Source organism: Caenorhabditis elegans, chromosome IV (genome assembly GCF_000002985.6).
Source record: "Caenorhabditis elegans chromosome IV".
Classification (NCBI taxonomy): Eukaryota; Metazoa; Nematoda; class Chromadorea; order Rhabditida; family Rhabditidae; genus Caenorhabditis; species Caenorhabditis elegans.
Window position 1 is genome coordinate 6,269,548 of NC_003282.8, and position 17,641 is coordinate 6,287,188.

General features: G+C 33.5%; 6 protein-coding genes and 29 non-coding genes across 37 annotated transcripts; 13 read left to right on the forward strand and 22 right to left on the reverse strand.

Annotated features, from left to right (window-relative positions):
* Positions 1–60: 60 nt before the first annotated feature.
* 21ur-15483 lies at positions 61–81 on the reverse strand. Its single transcript, NR_055545.1, has one exon.
* A 144-nt stretch (positions 82–225) lies between these two features.
* Positions 226–2,476, reverse strand: srv-31 (G-protein coupled receptors family 1 profile domain-containing protein; the record flags this gene model as incomplete). Its single annotated transcript, NM_068550.5, has 6 exons — positions 226–535; positions 586–729; positions 774–885; positions 1,423–1,532; positions 1,600–1,968; positions 2,324–2,476. The coding sequence occupies 6 exons, from the start codon at positions 2,474–2,476 to the stop codon at positions 449–451; spliced, it is 975 nt and encodes a 324-aa protein (NP_500951.2). The 3' UTR covers positions 226–448.
* 21ur-15118 lies at positions 280–300 on the reverse strand. The gene has a single exon (NR_055546.1).
* Positions 1,314–1,334, reverse strand: 21ur-10138. Its single transcript, NR_055547.1, has one exon.
* 21ur-8905 lies at positions 1,317–1,337 on the reverse strand. Its single transcript, NR_055548.1, has one exon.
* On the reverse strand, positions 2,055–2,075 carry 21ur-6145. The gene has a single exon (NR_055549.1).
* Positions 2,370–2,390, forward strand: 21ur-8547. The gene has a single exon (NR_055550.1).
* Positions 2,477–2,754: 278 nt separating the features above from the next.
* 21ur-11801 lies at positions 2,755–2,775 on the reverse strand. The gene has a single exon (NR_055551.1).
* Positions 2,776–2,981: 206 nt separating this feature from the next.
* Positions 2,982–6,174, reverse strand: aat-4 (Amino acid transporter). Of its 2 annotated transcripts, none has more exons than NM_001028211.4 (12): positions 6,076–6,174; positions 5,788–5,966; positions 5,253–5,361; positions 5,125–5,205; positions 4,939–5,070; positions 4,708–4,852; positions 4,430–4,657; positions 4,162–4,299; positions 3,720–3,906; positions 3,551–3,650; positions 3,380–3,499; positions 2,982–3,267 (listed from the first exon to the last, which is right to left on the reverse strand). In NM_001028211.4, exons 1-12 carry the CDS (start codon positions 6,164–6,166, stop codon positions 3,197–3,199), a joined length of 1,581 nt encoding a protein of 526 aa, NP_001023382.1. In that variant the 5' UTR covers positions 6,167–6,174; the 3' UTR covers positions 2,982–3,196. The 2 variants fall into 2 exon arrangements, 1 of the variants encoding a protein (NP_001023382.1); NR_131543.1 differs by having other exon boundaries at positions 3,197–3,267; positions 5,771–5,966; positions 6,076–6,166.
* 21ur-8539 lies at positions 3,361–3,381 on the forward strand. The gene has a single exon (NR_055552.1).
* Positions 3,621–3,641, forward strand: 21ur-13649. Its single transcript, NR_055553.1, has one exon.
* 21ur-15643 lies at positions 3,624–3,644 on the forward strand. Its single transcript, NR_055554.1, has one exon.
* On the forward strand, positions 3,630–3,650 carry 21ur-11650. Its single transcript, NR_055555.1, has one exon.
* 21ur-9177 lies at positions 3,922–3,942 on the reverse strand. The gene has a single exon (NR_055556.1).
* On the reverse strand, positions 4,314–4,334 carry 21ur-5837. The gene has a single exon (NR_055557.1).
* On the reverse strand, positions 5,450–5,470 carry 21ur-9418. The gene has a single exon (NR_055558.1).
* 21ur-7204 lies at positions 5,981–6,001 on the reverse strand. The gene has a single exon (NR_055559.1).
* 21ur-14864 lies at positions 5,984–6,004 on the reverse strand. Its single transcript, NR_055560.1, has one exon.
* On the reverse strand, positions 5,985–6,005 carry 21ur-14252. Its single transcript, NR_055561.1, has one exon.
* Positions 6,175–6,533: 359 nt separating the features above from the next.
* T13A10.1 (Lipoprotein) lies at positions 6,534–7,589 on the forward strand. The gene is made up of 3 exons (NM_068552.2): positions 6,534–6,884; positions 6,936–7,011; positions 7,070–7,589. The coding sequence occupies exons 1-3, from the start codon at positions 6,847–6,849 to the stop codon at positions 7,421–7,423; spliced, it is 468 nt and encodes a 155-aa protein (NP_500953.1). The 5' UTR covers positions 6,534–6,846; the 3' UTR covers positions 7,424–7,589.
* Positions 7,590–7,888: 299 nt separating this feature from the next.
* sams-5 (putative S-adenosylmethionine synthase 5) lies at positions 7,889–9,975 on the reverse strand. 2 transcript variants are annotated; one of them, NM_171354.6, is made up of 7 exons: positions 9,940–9,975; positions 9,524–9,632; positions 9,345–9,405; positions 9,030–9,152; positions 8,602–8,984; positions 8,145–8,554; positions 7,889–8,099 (listed from the first exon to the last, which is right to left on the reverse strand). In NM_171354.6, the coding sequence occupies exons 2-7, from the start codon at positions 9,593–9,595 to the stop codon at positions 7,934–7,936; spliced, it is 1,215 nt and encodes a 404-aa protein (NP_741415.1). In that variant the 5' UTR covers positions 9,596–9,632; positions 9,940–9,975; the 3' UTR covers positions 7,889–7,933. The 2 variants fall into 2 exon arrangements, 1 of the variants encoding a protein (NP_741415.1); NR_131544.1 differs by lacking the exon at positions 9,940–9,975 and having other exon boundaries at positions 7,934–8,099; positions 9,030–9,231; positions 9,278–9,405; positions 9,524–9,595.
* Positions 9,976–10,247: 272 nt separating this feature from the next.
* 21ur-12612 lies at positions 10,248–10,268 on the forward strand. Its single transcript, NR_055562.1, has one exon.
* Positions 10,269–10,412: 144 nt separating this feature from the next.
* On the reverse strand, positions 10,413–12,696 carry srv-32 (G-protein coupled receptors family 1 profile domain-containing protein; the record flags this gene model as incomplete). The annotated part of the gene is made up of 8 exons (NM_068554.2): positions 10,413–10,731; positions 10,776–10,919; positions 10,966–11,077; positions 11,291–11,400; positions 11,572–11,718; positions 11,764–11,873; positions 11,922–12,033; positions 12,535–12,696. 8 exons carry the CDS (start codon positions 12,694–12,696, stop codon positions 10,600–10,602), a joined length of 1,029 nt encoding a protein of 342 aa, NP_500955.1. The 3' UTR covers positions 10,413–10,599.
* On the forward strand, positions 11,534–11,682 carry T13A10.63. The gene has a single exon (NR_055563.1). It is a non-coding gene; the product is annotated as an Unclassified non-coding RNA T13A10.63 (non-coding RNA).
* 21ur-13332 lies at positions 11,538–11,558 on the forward strand. The gene has a single exon (NR_055564.1).
* On the forward strand, positions 12,094–12,114 carry 21ur-5622. The gene has a single exon (NR_055565.1).
* Positions 12,697–12,736: 40 nt separating the features above from the next.
* On the reverse strand, positions 12,737–12,757 carry 21ur-10614. Its single transcript, NR_055566.1, has one exon.
* A 446-nt stretch (positions 12,758–13,203) lies between these two features.
* Positions 13,204–13,224, reverse strand: 21ur-7445. The gene has a single exon (NR_055567.1).
* A 141-nt stretch (positions 13,225–13,365) lies between these two features.
* Positions 13,366–14,830, reverse strand: ops-1 (G-protein coupled receptors family 1 profile domain-containing protein). The gene is made up of 7 exons (NM_068555.4): positions 14,647–14,830; positions 14,350–14,571; positions 14,154–14,300; positions 13,899–14,008; positions 13,743–13,854; positions 13,548–13,691; positions 13,366–13,500 (listed from the first exon to the last, which is right to left on the reverse strand). Exons 1-7 carry the CDS (start codon positions 14,818–14,820, stop codon positions 13,384–13,386), a joined length of 1,026 nt encoding a protein of 341 aa, NP_500956.1. The 5' UTR covers positions 14,821–14,830; the 3' UTR covers positions 13,366–13,383.
* Positions 13,666–13,814, forward strand: T13A10.62. The gene has a single exon (NR_055568.1). It is a non-coding gene; the product is annotated as an Unclassified non-coding RNA T13A10.62 (non-coding RNA).
* 21ur-9858 lies at positions 14,080–14,100 on the forward strand. Its single transcript, NR_055569.1, has one exon.
* On the reverse strand, positions 14,300–14,320 carry 21ur-5687. Its single transcript, NR_055570.1, has one exon.
* On the forward strand, positions 14,633–14,653 carry 21ur-12306. The gene has a single exon (NR_055571.1).
* Positions 14,831–15,463: 633 nt separating the features above from the next.
* On the reverse strand, positions 15,464–15,484 carry 21ur-7121. Its single transcript, NR_055572.1, has one exon.
* 21ur-14954 lies at positions 15,469–15,489 on the reverse strand. Its single transcript, NR_055573.1, has one exon.
* Positions 15,490–17,641: the final 2,152 nt, after the last annotated feature.

The window sequence follows — 17,641 nt, forward strand, 5'->3', positions numbered from 1 at the left end:
AAAAAAAACTAGAACCTACGTGTTTTTTCGTGTGAAATAATTGGTAATGAACAGCCGTAGACCGAAGATTTTTTGGTCTTACTAGAGAGAAAGCACGAAATGTTTTGGTGTTTCGTTGTGAATGTGAAACTGTTTTTCATTAATTAGCTAATAACAAGTTTATGAAACTCTAAAAAAACAGTTGGATGCACCGCATTTTTTTAAATTTAATCATACAAATTTTCAGCAGTAAATGTAGGTTTTAAAATATTTTGATAAAATCCAAGACAACCAAGAGTTGTCAAAATAAAGCAATTGTGACTAACAAAAAATACAGTATTCGAGTTTTCCTTCCACTTCCAAAACAGTAAACAAATTGTTAAATGTTTATTAGATCCTGAATTTTTAAAATTGTTTATTTGACCGTTGCTTCAAAGTCGTCAAAAATATTTGAGCACTCGCAAACACGTCAAAAATTCTGTGAAATTTGAGAAGTACTTGTTCTTAACGCAGGATTTGACATTCCAGAATAAACTGTAGCTGTTCTTCTGCCTTTCTATAAAACTTTTTTTTTATTATTAACAAATTCTCAAAGATATATCCTACCGTTTTAGAGTTTTGACATTTTAACATTGTTCTGAATTGTTTTGAAAAGTCCCGATTCAAAATTATAATACAAAATGGATTAATATACGATAGAATTCCATTGGCAATTGGATAAACTGCGCGCATGTAGAAAATTGGTCCGGTCTGAAAACACAGTTTACTGTGAATAATAAAATAAAAAATTATACATTTTGTGTCCTTGAAAAGTAGTTGACAGCTAGATAATATGCAAACATAATGAAAAATGCACAAAGTAGGACGAGAACTTGAAATGCCAGATACATTTCACGTTGGAACGATCTAGAGATACTGGAAGATTTTTTGGATCTTTTTAGAAGGACTTTTAGGTTTTTACTGAACATTTTTAAACAACAATTTAAAAAATTTGAATAATTTTCAAAACTACAGCGGGTTTTAAAATTCCGCATTTTTCACATAAGTATAGCAGAATTCATTTCTCAGTTTTTTTTTTGCGTGTTTCAGTTGTTTTCAGTTCTGTAAAACACGGACGACTGACAAAACATAGCGTCATTTTTAAGATATTTTTACAAGTTCACAATATGCTTTACAACAACTTTTGGCATACTCTAAAACAACCAAAATACAAAATTTCAAAACAGAACAGAACAATGATGTGTACTAATAGAAAACTATTTTTTCAATAAATTCAAGTTATTTAAAATTCTTCAATTTAAAAAAAATTAACACTCAAGTTTTAGCATTCTAATAAGCTAATGTTAACGCCAATAATACTATTTTTCCAAAAACCTGTAAAACTAATAAACAACTCGAAACATTATCGTTTGGTTGTCATTGAGAATAAATCTAAAATCTTACTTTTGAGATCCATTTTTATGTTTTCGAATGATGAACCACAAGGCAATGTAGCATACTACACAAATTAGACAAGTGGATGACAGAACTATCAGTGCCATCAAGGTATTACGCTGAAATTAAAGAGTTACAAATATTTACAGTTTCAGAGATCACTCTTATAGCAGTTCTAAACCCCACCGATAGAATATTCTTTGGCACGACATATTCCAACTCTTCCATTGAATTGTAATAAACATCTGTATCTTTCAGAACTATTAGACTAATCAAAGTGGGAAAAATCCAATAAACTGCTACAACTTTCCATGTGGCAGCCTCTTGAACCATCAGAGTCAAACGGTGAGTAGGTCCAGAAATGACAAGAAAACGATGAAGAGATAGAAATACAATTCCAGTACATCGAATATACAATGTGTAATATATTGAATTATAGAGGGCAGCCGCAACGTAAAAATGTTGGTAGGTGTACAGCATTTCTCTGATGCCGGGTTTTGTGCGAAGTCCCCATGTAGTTGTGTAGAATATCATGATGCAAATATCAGCAATTGACTAAAATTTTTAACTGTTTGTAAATAATAATTATTTGCATAATATTTTGAGCTTTAAAGTTTGTTTTTTTTTAATTATAAATTTAAGCACATTGAATTTCAGCTCTATTGACAATCCAAAATTATTTAAGATTTGTTGAACTTTTGAAACATTAAAATTTTTCAAAAAGAAATAAATGAAACCTTAAATTATTGTTCTGTCGTGAAATGCAAAAAAATATCCTTAAAATTGAAATATTAGTTTTGCTTCAATTATTTTACAGCACATTTTTTTAATAAAAGTGTCTACATGAATGAATAAGTTAACACGAAAAAAGTTTTTATGGGACTTGTGTCAAACTATAATAAAAACTCACATGTTGCATGAGAATAGTATAAAACGTTGATTGATATGTTTTTGAGTGGAATCTCAATTTTATAAGACATATAAGTACCATAATATACAGTGGAAGACTTGGAATTGAAATTCCATAGAAAAGGAATATCGGCCAACTTGGTGGATTTTCCATTTTGAAGAAATATGAATGAACAAAAATCACCTTCAAAAACGAAAAGTAACAAATAAGTACTCAAAAACCTAAAACTACTGTTCCAATGGGAAAACTAGAATCTACGTGTAGTTCCGTGGGAAATTAGTGGAAGGGAGTAGTCGTAGACTGAAGAATTTTCGTTTGATCTTACTGGAGAGCAAACATGAACCAGGGAAACGTGGATTTCTAATGAATAGATCCTGATTGAACCTGCAAAATGACAGCAAAGATGATGGCTTTACGTAATTATGAAGCTCTTCACGTCTTGAAAATCATCGTCAAACACTCGAAGTATGAAGTTTATATCAGGAATTCGCAGAAACGGGAAATTTATTCAAATTTTTTCATTGTAAATACTTCAATTTGCATAATTGAATTCGTTATACTTGTAGCACTATAACTGAAATCGTGCGAAACACGTTCCAAACTGTGAAGGTTCCTTCTTTTTCGAACAAATCACAATTTCAAAAGGACACAAAAAAAATAGAAAGCATATATTTTATTATTTTCATTAGCCCAGACATTTCATAAATACAGACAAAAATTTAAAAAAACCTAACAATTAAGAATATGTAAAGCTGACAAATTGAACAGTATCTCAGAATAAGAAAACAACGGTTAGTGCAAGATGATCAATTTTTCGACCAAATGGTACAGTTTAAAAGTTTGGTGTGATTGCAAAATTGTCGAAAAAAAAATTTAGAATCCAGTCTCATCAACATGAGTTGTGGGAAGTTTTGTACGGTCATCTTGTGAGGCAACTGCTTCGTCTGAAAATTAATAAAGTTTCAGACATTTTTAGCTTCAAGAAAGTGTCATGTTTCAATTAGTTCTTATGTATGCTGTCACAAAGTGTACGGCAATTAAATTCTTTGAACTTACAATTGAATCGGGTCACAACAGTCTCTCCACTGTTTTCGGATTTCAGCGTTCTAGTTTCAGAGTGATGCTTCAAATCTGGTGTGGTGAACAGAATTTTGCATGTGATACGTGTCATGCTGTCTGGAATAAAAGTGTTTCACTGATTTTCCATGCTTTAAATCCTATACCTACCATTGAACCTAATTAAAAACTCCGGAAGTTTCATGGGTTTCATAAAAATAATATACAAGAAAACGCCCATTAACACTAATCCAACACCTACGATTGTTTGCTGAAACTTTTCGGATATTAATTGAACATTTTGGAACTTCTCCAAATTAGGCAAATCGGTTACTCCTACCGTAAACTCCTCGATAAAAGGCACTACTACCAGTGCAATTGTGATCAGCCAAAATAGAAATGAAAAGATGAGTGGAACCCGAATCGCATCTGGATGTACAGGAATATTTCGATATCGAATCCACATCAGGGCCGTCATTGTGAATACACGTTGTCCGAACATGACAAATGACACATAGTTGATTAAGCTGAAATTATTTCTAGATCCATGTAAGGCACTCATAACAAAAATTAAATTGAATTTGTTCTTATATAAGAAAAATGAAATAGTTACGCATTGGTAGTTAGAGTCAGAGGCGGCGGCTAATTAGACTACATAGTTCCATTAATCTAGCAAGTATTCAATTCGTTTATTTCTTCTCTGTTTATTAAGTCAACACCGCGGTGCGCTTGAAGAACGGATCATCTTTTAATCTTTTTTTAATACTCATGAAAACGCTTACCTGTTAGTATCGATAAAAGTAACAACAACTGTACAAACCAGCTGGAAAAGTAGGGCCGCTCTTGGACTATTTGATTCTTCATTTATACACGATAGAAATGTGGGAAGATGTCCTTCCCGTGCGGCTGCGTGTGTGAATCTGCAAAAAATAAAATCATTACTCTCCTCTTTCAAGCGTTTCGTTTTAAACACTAGTCATTAAACCAAGTTGTAGAAACAGAACATTTTTGAATTTCCAGAAAGTTTAGTAACAAGTTTGGAAATCAAACCTAGATCCACAGAAAATATTGCTGTTAAGAGTTCCAATGAGCAAAAGAGCAATCATAAATGGAATGGCATAAGAGAAGCCTCCTAAGGTGATCTGTGCAAAATCTGCAGCCACCGCAGTACTGTTCATGATTTGCCCGGGTGTCAGAACAGTCATGTAGGAAATATTCATTGCAAGATAGACTGCGGTGACAATTGACACACCGCCGAGCAATGCAATTGGCATTGTTCTGGAATTTGGAACTATTGAATTTTTGTAGTTTAAGAAATAAAAGCCAACCTTCTTGGATTACGAATTTCTGGAGTTCCAAAATTGAGAATATCCCATCCGGCAAAACTCCACAGAGCTCCGTAGAATGCAAGTGAAATTTGTCCAGGATTAGTGTTGGAGCCTTCGAATGGATGCTCGAGGTACTCGGTTTGTCCTTCAATTAATAGTTTTGGATAGAAAAGGAACATTCATGAAATATTGGGAATGTTTTCTGAATATTTTAAATCAAGTAGCTCGAACCTTTAAAAATTAAATAATAAAATCCGGTAACAATGATAATTGCTAAAGACAGCATTTTTGCAATAGTGACAACGATTTGAAACTTTGAAGCATACTTGTCAATGGCATACAAGTTTAGAATTGTGAGAACAACTGAAAACATTCTTAAAAATTATATATGTATTCATTTTCTCATCAAAAACCCACTAATCAATGCAAAACCAAGCCCCTTCTCAATAATCCCATCCCATGGATGCTCTAATGGCCAGATTGGTGCCATACCGGCAACTGAAAATCTATATATTATACCAAAATATATTTGAAGAAATTGATACCAATGTATTGACCAAAAGTTAAAGCCTGAACAGCAGCAGAAGCTGGGAATGACATGATCACTCCGACCCACATAAATGAGAATGCAATTCCTTCCCAGCCGACGTAAACCTGAAGACAAAAATAAATATAGAATTGAAATTAGTATTTCTAAGTTGTAGTTAAATTGGTTTTTAGTTATATTTTTTATACAACTTTGGAACAGTATGGAATAATAGAAGTAGTTTCAAATCAACTCAGAAAACTTAACAATAGAGTAGTGAAACAGTGAAATTATTTAAAATTAATTTTCAAAAAAGTTCAGATATACCGGCTATACGAGTTGATACAATATTGTTTCTTATTTGTTCTCAATTCTCACACTCTAAAAATTAAAGAGAATAAAAACAAGAAGTTTTTTTCAATTTTGGAATGCTTGAAAAAAAACTTCATCACCTTGCAATTATTTTTTTTTATTTTCTAATATCGTTTTTTCTGGTATTTAAAACATTCAGAGTTTTTCTTTAAGTCAATATTTCACCTAGTTTTTTCTCTCACAGTGTATGCAAAATCACATCCAGGATCGTGAATCGAAGTACCCAATTCAATATAACAAATACCACCAATAAGTGATATTAATCCACATCCAATCCATACAAGAAGAGCTAATCCATTGGAAAATGTGTATTGAAGAATTGGTCCGGGTGTTATAAAAATTCCAGCTCCAATTATATTTGCTGAAAAACGCATGTACATGGAAAATGCTTGTATATCAATTTGCTCAACATTTAACTCAACACAAATTAACAACCTGAAACAGCAAATTTTTGAAAAAAAAAGTCATACCAATAACATAACTCATACATGACCATAGTCCCATTTGATGCCGACTAGCGGCAATATCTCCAATTGTTGGAACACCTTCTATTGAACCCATATCTTAAATTCATTTATTTTTTATTGATGAAAAAATGAAATATTTGAAAACAAAAAAAGAAAGTTTGTTTTAATTTGTATCGATATGAATGAACAGAAGGGAAATCTTTGTCAAAAGTCTCTTATTATTGAAATGGTGACAAGAATGATAAAAGGAATTGTGCAGAGAAGCAGAGAAAAAAAAGAAATGATTTTTTTGTTTAATTGAATTTTCTAGCAAAAATGAAGCTTTTGAACATTTCAATCATTTTCGTGAAGAGTTTCCGATCACATATAAAAAACTCGTAATTCTTATCATAATCGACCTTTTCGAGCACTTTCATATGGAACTGACTTAATTGATAACGAAACTGATGAGCATCAGACAGTTGGATGGCTGATAAAATTGACTCTGTGCCCTTTTAAGGAAAAACGTTTTTTAATAGAAAGATTCAAGTTTTAGTACTATTTCGCAAAAATTTAGTGGCGGAGCGTTGTTATTTGACACTGGAGCGCAATTTTAAAATATATATATTTTTCCCCAAATACGTGAAGAAATGTTTTCTTTATCAGAAAGGTTAATCTTTGGAAATAAAAAAAATCTACACGTATTAAAGGAGTTTTAAAAATTTCGAATTTATTCCTCAAGGATAACAGCTTGAATTCAGTCTCTCAAGAAATTGATTGTCTTACTGATCAAGCATGATTCATTTGGTTTGGGCGTATCACATTTTCGCAATGTAAGTTTGATTAATTTCTGAGAACTTGACTGAAATTATATCCCATTTCAGTATTTTAATGGCGATGACTGTCTCTGTTGGGTGCAAACCAAAGGCTAAGAAACCAAAAGCAACTGCTCCAAAACCGGTAGGTGTACACAGGATTTTATAAGGTGAAGAGTATTCTAAAATGAAAATTATTTCAGATAAGCTCGATCTCGTCAAACTCCAAAGTCGCCCCTCCAGCCCCTCCACCACCACCACCAGAAGCGGAAAAGAAACCGGAAAAGGAAGAAGAGCCGAAGAAGGAGAAGTCGAAGATGAAAAGTGAAGTAAAGGAACCAGATGCTCCAAAAAAAGAAAATGATAAAACATCAGAGGATAAGAAGGAGAAACAGGAGGATACATTTGATGCTGTCAAACCGAAACAACAGGATGCTGATAGAAAGAAGGAATTGTGTGATAAGAAGAAAGCTGAGAATAAGGGAGATTACAAGACATGGAATAAGATTATTGAAAATAGTGAATTCGATAAGACTTTGAGTGAGAATGATGGATAGAAGAAGAAAAAGAAGAATAAGGATGATGATAAGGATGAGAAAAAGGAAGATACAGATGGAAAGAAGGATGAGAAAAAGGAGGATACTAAGGATGACAAGAAGAAGACTGAGGAGGATGATAAGAAATAAAACTATTGAATATTGAATAAATCCGTTGAAAATACAAGCCGTTGTTTTTTTTTGTTTTTCAGTTTCCAATTTCGCCGCGAATTCTCCGTTTTACCTCGAATATTCAAGTGAAAAAGAGGATTGTATGCCTTCAAGGACATTTACGTCGTGTGCTGAATTCTGTATGAAAAATCGAGAATTTGGAATTTTTTCAAACTTAATTATTTTTGCGTTTTTCTTTTGTGGTATGTTGTCATTTAGATTAAAAAGCTGCGTGAAGCGCATCGCTATTTGCTAGAAATCTTGACAATTGCACCACTATATGTATATCATTAACACAAAAAATCCAAAACAAATAAATTAAAAATCAATTTATTAGGCTGTATTAAGAACACTGGGAGTTTAATGAGCAATTCCAATAGCATCAACGAGAGCTGGTCCTTTGGATTTGGCGCGGAGATCTTTATCAATCTTGAGCTTACGAGCCTGCTCCCATGGAAAATCGTTGTGACCGAAGTGACCATTTTCAGCGGTTGGCTCATAGATGGCTCTCTTCAAGTCCAGATTTCTGAAATTAACTGATTGGTTAAGAAGCATTTAGAAGTACACTTACTTGATGATCATTCCTGGTCTCAAGTCAAAGTTGTCGTTGACAATCTTCAAGAGTTCAGCCTCGTTGAGTGCAGAAGTTCCAAACGAGAAGACCATCACCGAAAGCGGCTTAGCAACTCCGATAGCATAGGAAACTTGAACGAGACAACGACGGCAGAGACCAGCCTTGACAAGTGACTTGGCAACCCAGCGAGCAGCATAAGCGGCAGAACGATCGACTTTGGTTGGGTCCTTTCCAGAGAAAGCACCTCCTCCGTGAGCTCCCCATCCTCCGTAGGTGTCTACGATGATCTTACGTCCAGTAAGTCCAGCATCACCCATTGGTCCACCAACGACAAATGATCCGCATGGATTGAGATGGTAGACGGTGTCGTTGTCGATAAGATTTCCAGGAATGACCACTTTGATAACCTGAAAATTTAAATATTCGTTTAAAAAGTACCAAATTCAACAGTAACCTTCTCAATGAGTTCCTTTCTCAAATCCTCTAGACTGATATCTGGCGAATGTTGGGTAGAGATGACGACAGTGTGAACACGAAGTGGGACACAAGCTCCTCCCTCGGATGAATACTCAATAGTGACTTGAGTCTTCGAGTCTGGACGAACCCATTCGAGCTCTCCAGAACGACGAAGCTCATGAAGCTTGTAGTTGAGCTTGTGCGACAAGAGAAGAGTCAAAGGCATGGCTTCTTCGGTCTCATCGGTGGCATATCCAAACATGATTCCTTGATCTCCTGCACCAACATCAGCAATATCCTTATCCACATGAACTCCAGCGGCGATTTCCGGAGACTGTTGCTCAAGAGCAACAAGAACATTGCATGTCTTGTAGTCAAATCCTGAAACAACATCATTCGAATCAGGATACATTTCCGTCTGCTTACCTTTCGAGGAATCATCATATCCAATTTTCTTAATGACGTTTCGGACGAGAACTTGATAGTCGACGACAGCTTTTGAGGTGATCTCACCGCACAACATGATCATACCCGTTTTGGTCACCGTTTCTGTAATCAAAGTAACCGTTGTAACAGGTAAAGAAACATATTGTTGCGATAAGTTTCATCCTCTTGTCACCCAGAGAACCTGAAATCAGAAACATAAAAGAACGAAATTCACTAGTTTGTCTTACAGCCAATTCGGTGTGTCCATATTCGAAGTTTGCTGAAAAGGACGCCAACAGTTTCTGTAAAACTTACCACAAGCAACCTTGGCGTGAGGATCCTGAGCCAAGTGAGCATCGAGGACCGCATCGGAGATCTGAAAGATTCTGTTGGTCTAAAGCCTGATCACATCTCTAAAACTCTATAAAGCTGTTTTATGACACGTAGACCAACTACGCTGACAAAACAAAACGCCATGTGGAGGAAAAACTCACCTGGTCACACATCTTGTCCGGATGTCCCTCGGAGACAGATTCGGAAGTGAAGAGGAACTTGTTCTTGGACATTGTAGCACTTGCTGGGGAAGCTTTGTGATTTGGCCTTCTGAAATAGTTTTCAATGTTTGTGGAATGGAACTGGCAGGTATAATGGAGAGCCACGCAACAAAGAAACCAAACACTCTGTGCCTCTTTAGCGACACGTTGCCGTATATTATTATTTTGACAATGTGGTTATTTTGAAGCGAACATCAAAGAGTTTGGCTTTTGAAATGTAAAACCACATTGTAAGAAATAGTGTTTTTCAATCAGAAACGCTTTCGTACAGAAATTGAAAAAAAAATGCTCGAAGAAGCCAAAAACCAGGCAGCAAAACAACATCAAGAAAACTCCAGCAACAGAGAAAAACTTACTTGAAGGAGGAAGAATCGATGATGTTATCGACAATAGTGTGTTATGAAAATAGAATGTCTGGATAGAGAGTGCCACGCACACAAACAACTACGTAGATAAACAATCTACAGGTCATTGGGTTATGTCAACAGCAAAGGTCAATATGATAACACGTTTTTTGCCTGACAATATTTAATTATTGTGACGAACACTTTTTTATTGGAAAATCGAAATAAGCAAGTCAGATTAATTCATCTTTTTACATATCAATATTTTTTTAACGTTTCAAATTCAGTTATAAATAAATTACATTGATATTTTGATTTACTTTTTGGTCAACCATCTGATTAAAATTATATTCGAGGAGACTCAACATCAGGGATGCGCGGCGCTAGTCGATCGGCCATTCTACAAAATGAGCCAGGTTGGCATTTTATCCCAGTATTTTTCTTTAAAAGTTTGTGATAAAATAAAGAAAAATATTTGTCTTAAATAACTAAAAATACATTTTATTTTACTTAGAACAAATGTAAAACTGCTCAAAAACTGTCTGAAAATTGAACATTATAGGAAAAAACTAGAGCAATTTTCGAAAAAAAAATTGCCGCGCACACCTGTTCTGAATATTCTATTTGTATTAATAAATTCACATTAAAGTTCTATTTTCAAAGTAGATCTTTTCACAAAAACACTTGATTAGGATGAACTGTCGTAGATTCTTCCATTCTTGCTGGTTTCAGATGTATCACTTTTCGATGCCCATCTGATTGCTTATTTGAATTCGATGGGATCACAGATACGTGGACCTCGCTCTAAAAAACAACTAATTACCATTTCAAAGTTTCATTTCCTATACCACTTTCAGCTTGCTACAAGTCAAACTTTTTGTCACTTGAAATGCCAAATCCTTGTTCAAAAAAAGAATGCAAAACGGATTGATATAGGAGAGAAGTCCGTTTGCAATTGGGTACAGAGCACGCATGTAGAATATTGGGCCAGTCTGAAATGAATCTCTAAGGGAGAACTTTAAAAAACAGAATGCTTACATTTTGAGTTTGTGAAAAATAATTTTGAAATGAGTAATACACAAGAATGGCAAAGAATGCGAGGAGCAGAACAAAAACTTGGAAAGCCAAATGAACTTCTCGGCGGAGGGATCTGAAAATATCATTTTGCCTGCCTGCCTACGCGCATGTCCCATCCTTTTATGAATTTTTTGAGTAAATTTGGAGTTATTTTTTGTTTTCTTTTGAATCAGTTATTTCTTGAAAGTTTAAGAAATTAAGTTCTTGGGATGTAAGTTTCTTGAAGACATGTAGGTTTTTTTAGCCAACTTTAAAGACATTTTCAAAAGTATGTGCTCAAATTTACCTTGACAATCCAGCAGTATGTTTCCGTATATAGTAGAACAGAGATCCATAGAGCACGGAGCACAATATACATGTCAAGCTCACAACAATAAGCGCCATTAAGGTGTTTCTCTGAAAAAGTTATTGGGACAAGTAATGAGGAACGAAACTGCTCGAGAAAAAACTTTCAAGATAATAATGTTTTAATTTTTCGAAAAAAATACTGTTTCGAAAAAAAAATTTAAACGCTCGGAAATTTTGTGTACTAATCTACCAGTGTTAAAAATTCTAAAATTGTATCACCTTGATAACGTCCTGTTCTGCAATAATAGACATGGCTTCTAAATTATCATATGAAAACTTGTAATCTTTGAGTACAACAATACTGATTATTGTTGGAACCGACCAGTAAACGGTTATTATTTGCAATTTTGACGCGTTTTGAACTTTCTGAAAAACTTCTTTAAAATATAAATATTGTATTGTTTAATCTACATGAGTTATCCTTGAAGTTGGGGCAGTGATGATTAAATATCTTTGAAGAGATAAAAATATGATCCCAGTGCATCGAATGTACAGAAAGTAGTAGATATTGTTGTAGCTTGCTGGAAAAAGTTCGAACAAAAACTGAAATTTGAAACTTATCAAAGTACCCGCCGCAACATAATAATGCTGATATTCAAAATAAAATTCCTTCAAAAATGAATACGATCTGGCATCAACTGCTACAAAGAAAACTAGCATGGCGAGAAGATCAGCGATACACTGGAAAAATTTCGTCTGTTTCATGTTTTTGTTATAATGTTTGGAAACATTTTTAGTTGTTACGTGTGTCGAGGGTTGTGACTTTTTAATATTGTGCTCTAGATATAGAAAAACCCATCTAGAAGAAATATATATTCGTGGAGTTTGTGGGAACCTAGAATATAGACAATGACAATTCGTACGTGAGAATAGTCACATATAAACTAACATCAGTTTTGCTTCTAGTTTGGTTGATGTCAGAAAACTACATACATATTTTACTGTAAATATTTTATCTGATTTGTAAAAAATTGTCCATTTTTATTAATAAAAAAGACAAGAAAAACATGTAGTCGCTCGGAATTGGATGTAAATGTTTCGCCAAAATTTCGCCAAAAAAATCAGGATTTGGATTGGGAAAATTACTTCCCCACTTTGGCAAATCTTTTGGGATAGCAGCATCTTGACCTTCTGGTTTTTTTAGCAAATCCAAAAGATTTTAGACGGTTATCCTCAACTTACATGTTGTAATAAAATTGAATAAAAAGTTGTATTGTATGTATTTGAGACACATCGAAGTCTCAAAAGACATGCAAATACAAGAATATAGAGTGGAAGTGATACGATTGACATTCCATAAAATACGAAAAGTGGCCATTGTGGAGGTTCTAATACATCCGGCATCTAGAAATATTTTAGAAAAGTTGATTTTAAACTGAGACCGAATCATCTAGAATATGAATAAATACGTGCAAAAAATTTTTCGAAGTTTAGTACAAAATATGAAACAGGAAAAAACTAGGAGTCTGACTAAGATATTGTTAGTCATTTCTGGGAAGCAAAAAGTGTCGAAAAGCATTTTTCGAACCACAAGTGAGTCTTTTAAGGATAACTACGTGAGAAAATTTTGGGTGTGAGAACTTAAGTGGAGAGCAAGAACCATTTTAACATAGGCAGAAATGTTATTAAAAGGTTCAATGAAACCTAGATTGGAATCAAGATTCTTCCAACCCAAAATTAACAAGTTGTAAAGTTTGATCAGTAAAAAAAAATAACATAGATTAATTATAAAATCACTTTTAGGGGTGTTTGTGTGGTAGTCCAGAGACCAACATTTATTTTCTATCAATTTTCAATTAAATCTGTTAAATATTTTTTCTCAATTAATTAAAATATGGATTTTAATTTCATACTTGAGCTTACGATTTGAAAATAACTATTTTTAGCACAGGACTTTGAAATAAAAGATAGGAAACATTATTGGATTGCTTAATATTTTTCAAAACAAAACTTTTTCATCGTTTTATTTTTTTGTGCTATTCTACAAAAACCTTATTGATAAAGCGTTTATAATTTTAAAAAAATTTATTTTTATAGAATTAGAACTTGTGGAGTTGGTTCTTCCGAAGATCTTCTCAATAGATCAATTCCTTTCTTACTTGCACGTTTTGTCGACGTTGTCACATTTCCAGATACTTGAGCATCGCTCTGAATTTTCGATTCTCAAAAGTTACAATTTGAAGATAAAAACTCACCACTTGATACTTTGAGCATTTAATTGTTTTAATGACTTGACGTGCTAGATCCCGGTTTAAAAATAGTATGCAAAATGGGTTGATGTACGATAGAAGCCCATTTGCAACAGGATACAGAGCACGCATGTAGAATATTGGTCCAGTCTGAAATTATTCATATTATGTCTTTTAAATGGAAAAACTTTGAACATTTACATTGTGAGTTTGAGAAAAATAATTTTGAAATGCATAATAGACCAGAATTGCAAAGAATGCAAGAAGTAACACGAAGACTTGAAATGCCAAGTGTAGCTCTCGTCGGAGAGATCTGAAAAAAAAGTGTCAATCTTGCGGAAAACTCTGGAATAAAACCTTGATAGTCCTGCAGTATGTTTTCGAATATAATAGAAAAGTGCTCCATATGCCAATGAGCACAAAATACAGGTTAGACCAACTACAACGAGTGCCATCAGAGTGTTCCTCTGGAAATGTAAATAACTATATTTACTGTTTCAAAAACGACATATTTTGAAATGAGATTGTTTAATATCAGTGCACATCCCATTCTAACTTTTTATTTATTTTTCAGCGCCTCTGGGACTTCAATCTTTTCCACTTTCAATTCACCTGAATAACATCTTGATCAGCAATAATAGCCATTCTTTCAAAACTATCATATGAAAAATCTGTGTCTTTCAAAACCACAGCACTGATTACTGTAGGTACAATCCAATATATAACAACAATTGTCAGTTTCGAAGCATTTTGAATTTTCTGAATTTCTTTTATTGACAACGTGTTTGAGTTAGAACTATGAACTTACATAGGTAAATTGAAGCATTGGACAGCAGATAACAAAATATCTTTGTAAAGAGAGAAAAATGATTCCAGTACATCTAATGTATAAAAAATAATATATGGAGTTGTAGCTGGCAGCTGCTATATAAAAACTTTGGTAATTAAAGAAAAATTCTCGAATTAAGGGAATAGTTCGCATTGGATTCGTGACAAAAAATATAAGCATTGCTAGAAGATCAGCTATACACTGAAATTTTATTTTCTGTTTCATGTTCTTGTTAAAAAGTGTGAACACATTATTTTAGTAGTCTTTATAGCTTACATGTTGCAATAAAATTGAATAAAACGTGGAATTGTAAGTTTTTGAAACATATCGAAGACGTAGAAGACACACAAATACTACCAAATAAAGAGGAAGTGATACAATGGACATTCCATAAAACATCATCATAGGCCATGTCGGGGGAACCAATGTGGCCGCCGTGGTGTCGCTCATTTTTAGAGTTTCTGGAAACTATTTATTTACAGGTAGCTTTTAGAGTTAATAAAACACTCTTTAAAAACGATAGTTCAGACTTGTTGAAACAGGGGAACTTCGAGAAAAATCTTTTTAATTATTATAAAATTTGCGGTTTCATCGAAATGTTAAGTTAAAGTTAATCGCACATTTTCAAAGTCGGTCTACACAATCTTCAAAATTATCTTATTTCAAAGTAAAGAACATTGTCCGAATTTTTCAAATATACTCATAAGTTGAATGAAAATTTTGCAGTTCTAGATTCTGGATCACGCGTTTTTAAAGTTGAAAACTTTTTGAACCTGAACTTTGCAGAAATAATTATGAGAATATGTCAGTAAACCCCTATATTCTATAAATAACTTTAAATAAAATACCAAACTCAAAACATCTGACTAGAGAAATAACGTGAGTATTGCCTCAAATTCGAAAGGGTAGCCTATAAAAAAACCGAGAATTGTTGGTGTCAAATAATTAATCCTCCGGAAATCACCTGCCACTGGAAACGGAAACAACGAACTTTTTGGTTTTGTCATCACGGATTGTTTGCAGGAAACAGTGAGCTCAGATCAGAATAATAAAAGGTCTAGACATTCAAAGACAGGTTGAAAATTTTAGTAATTTGTTAGAAACTCGGTTTTCAACAGAATACCTCATTTATGTTTACTTTTTTTTAGTAAGTATTGAAACGTGTACTCTTTTTCAATAATTCAAAATGTTGGTGGAAAATTAGTCTGTTGCGGAAAAATTTGTTGGAAAGTTCAAAGTAAGCAGGTGGGCGGAAAGTTACGCCAATCAGAAAAAATTAGGGTTTTCTCGTATTTTTAAAAAAAAATAATTCTGGGTATAAAAACAGCAAAACTGCACAGCAAATATCGAGGTAAGAATCAAGTAGTTTTTGAAATCTGTGGGTTCAATAAGGCAAATACTCATTGACTCCAAAATCATTGATTACCTGTTCTCATTGACTACCCTTGCTCTTTGCCTACCTCTTTCTCATTGACTACCTGTGCTCATTGCCTACTTGTTGCTCGTTAACTACCTTTTCTCATTGCCTACCCTTTGCTCATTGTCTACTCGTTTTCTTCATTAGTCAAGAGGCACGTACAAGGACCGTATTCCAAGAATACATCAAAGGTACATCTACTCAATTTGTTCATTCATTCAAAGGGTATACATATTTACAATCTTTCAATCTGTACACAACATTTCGGGCAACAATTAGTAGTAGTTGAGTCATGTTTTAATTTATATTAATTTTGATAGAACACGCAAAGGCTGGGCAACATTCATTATCCATCAACATTAATAGAAACAATAGCAACAAAAAACAACAAATAAAAATTTGAAAAAAAAGTGGCAAAGAACGTAAAATCAATTACAATGAAATTTGGCATAAGAAATTCATTCGGAGTCGGAGTCAATCACTCGTTTTTTGCTTTTGAGCATATAGGAACATGACGCCGTAGTATCAGACGTGTCAGACAAGGATGTTGATGGTGGCTCTAAAAATGAAATAACCTTCAAAACTCTCTGAACTGAGTATTTTCAAACTGGCGTATCTCAAAAAATACACATCTGGAAAACAAATGTCCAACAAACAAAATGATCAGAAATAGTTTTTCTGTTAATTCAATAGTTTTTATTTCAATACACTAACTTTTTGTAGAGTTTCACGGAGTCAAAGCCATTTTAGCAAAATTCACAAAAAATTTTAAGACGTCTTTTGTTGTACTCTTTATAACTCAACTTTCATTGAATTTCAGAAGATAAATTTTGTTGAAAAGTGAGTGAAAAATATTTTTCCACATTTTACCAGTTTCAAGTTTTCCGAGATTTTCATGTTCCGGCAAGTTACAGACCGTTTTTCAAAAAAATCCAATTTCGCTCATAAAACTCTTCATATCCAACGTATTGACTTGAAATTTTGAAAAATGATCATTTTTTTGAGGTTTCTACAATGTCCTAAAAAATCTTTTAAAAATATTGGCTCATCTCCAAAATCGTCCTCCGCTCTGAAAAACGAAAGTGGACCTTTGCCTTCCGAAAAATGGGCGAAAAAATGAAATTGAGCTTTTTTGGTCGAAAAAAATATTTTCAGAATTCTGAGAACACGTTATTCACGAATATCATGTTTATTTTGGGATCCGGATGATCTGAAAATGTCTGACATAGATTTAAAAAAGCATGGATTTATTTTCATTTTCAACGTGAAGGTCTAGTCTCTAAATTTTGAGATTCTTTTGAAATCTAAAAGCTGCATCAAACCTTCACGATGAAAATGAAAATAAATCCATGCTTTTTTAAATCTATGTCAGACATTTTCAGATCATCCGGATCCCAAAATAAACATGATATTCGTGAATAACGTGTTCTCAGAATTCTGAAAATATTTTTTTCGACCAAAAAAGCTCAATTTCATTTTTTCGCCCATTTTTCGGAAGGCAAAGGTCCACTTTCGTTTTTCAGAGCGGAGGACGATTTTGGAGATGAGCCAATATTTTTAAAAGATTTTTTAGGACATTGTAGAAACCTCAAAAAAATGATCATTTTTCAAAATTTCAAGTCAATACGTTGGATATGAAGAGTTTTATGAGCGAAATTGGATTTTTTTGAAAAACGGTCTGTAACTTGCCGGAACATGAAAATATCGGAAAACTTGAAACTGGTAAAATGTGGAAAAATATTTTTCACTCACTATTCAACAAAATTTATCTTCTGAAATTCAATGAAAGTTGAGTTATAAAGGGTACAACAAAAGACTTCTTAAAATTTTTTGTGAATTTTGCTAAAATGGCTT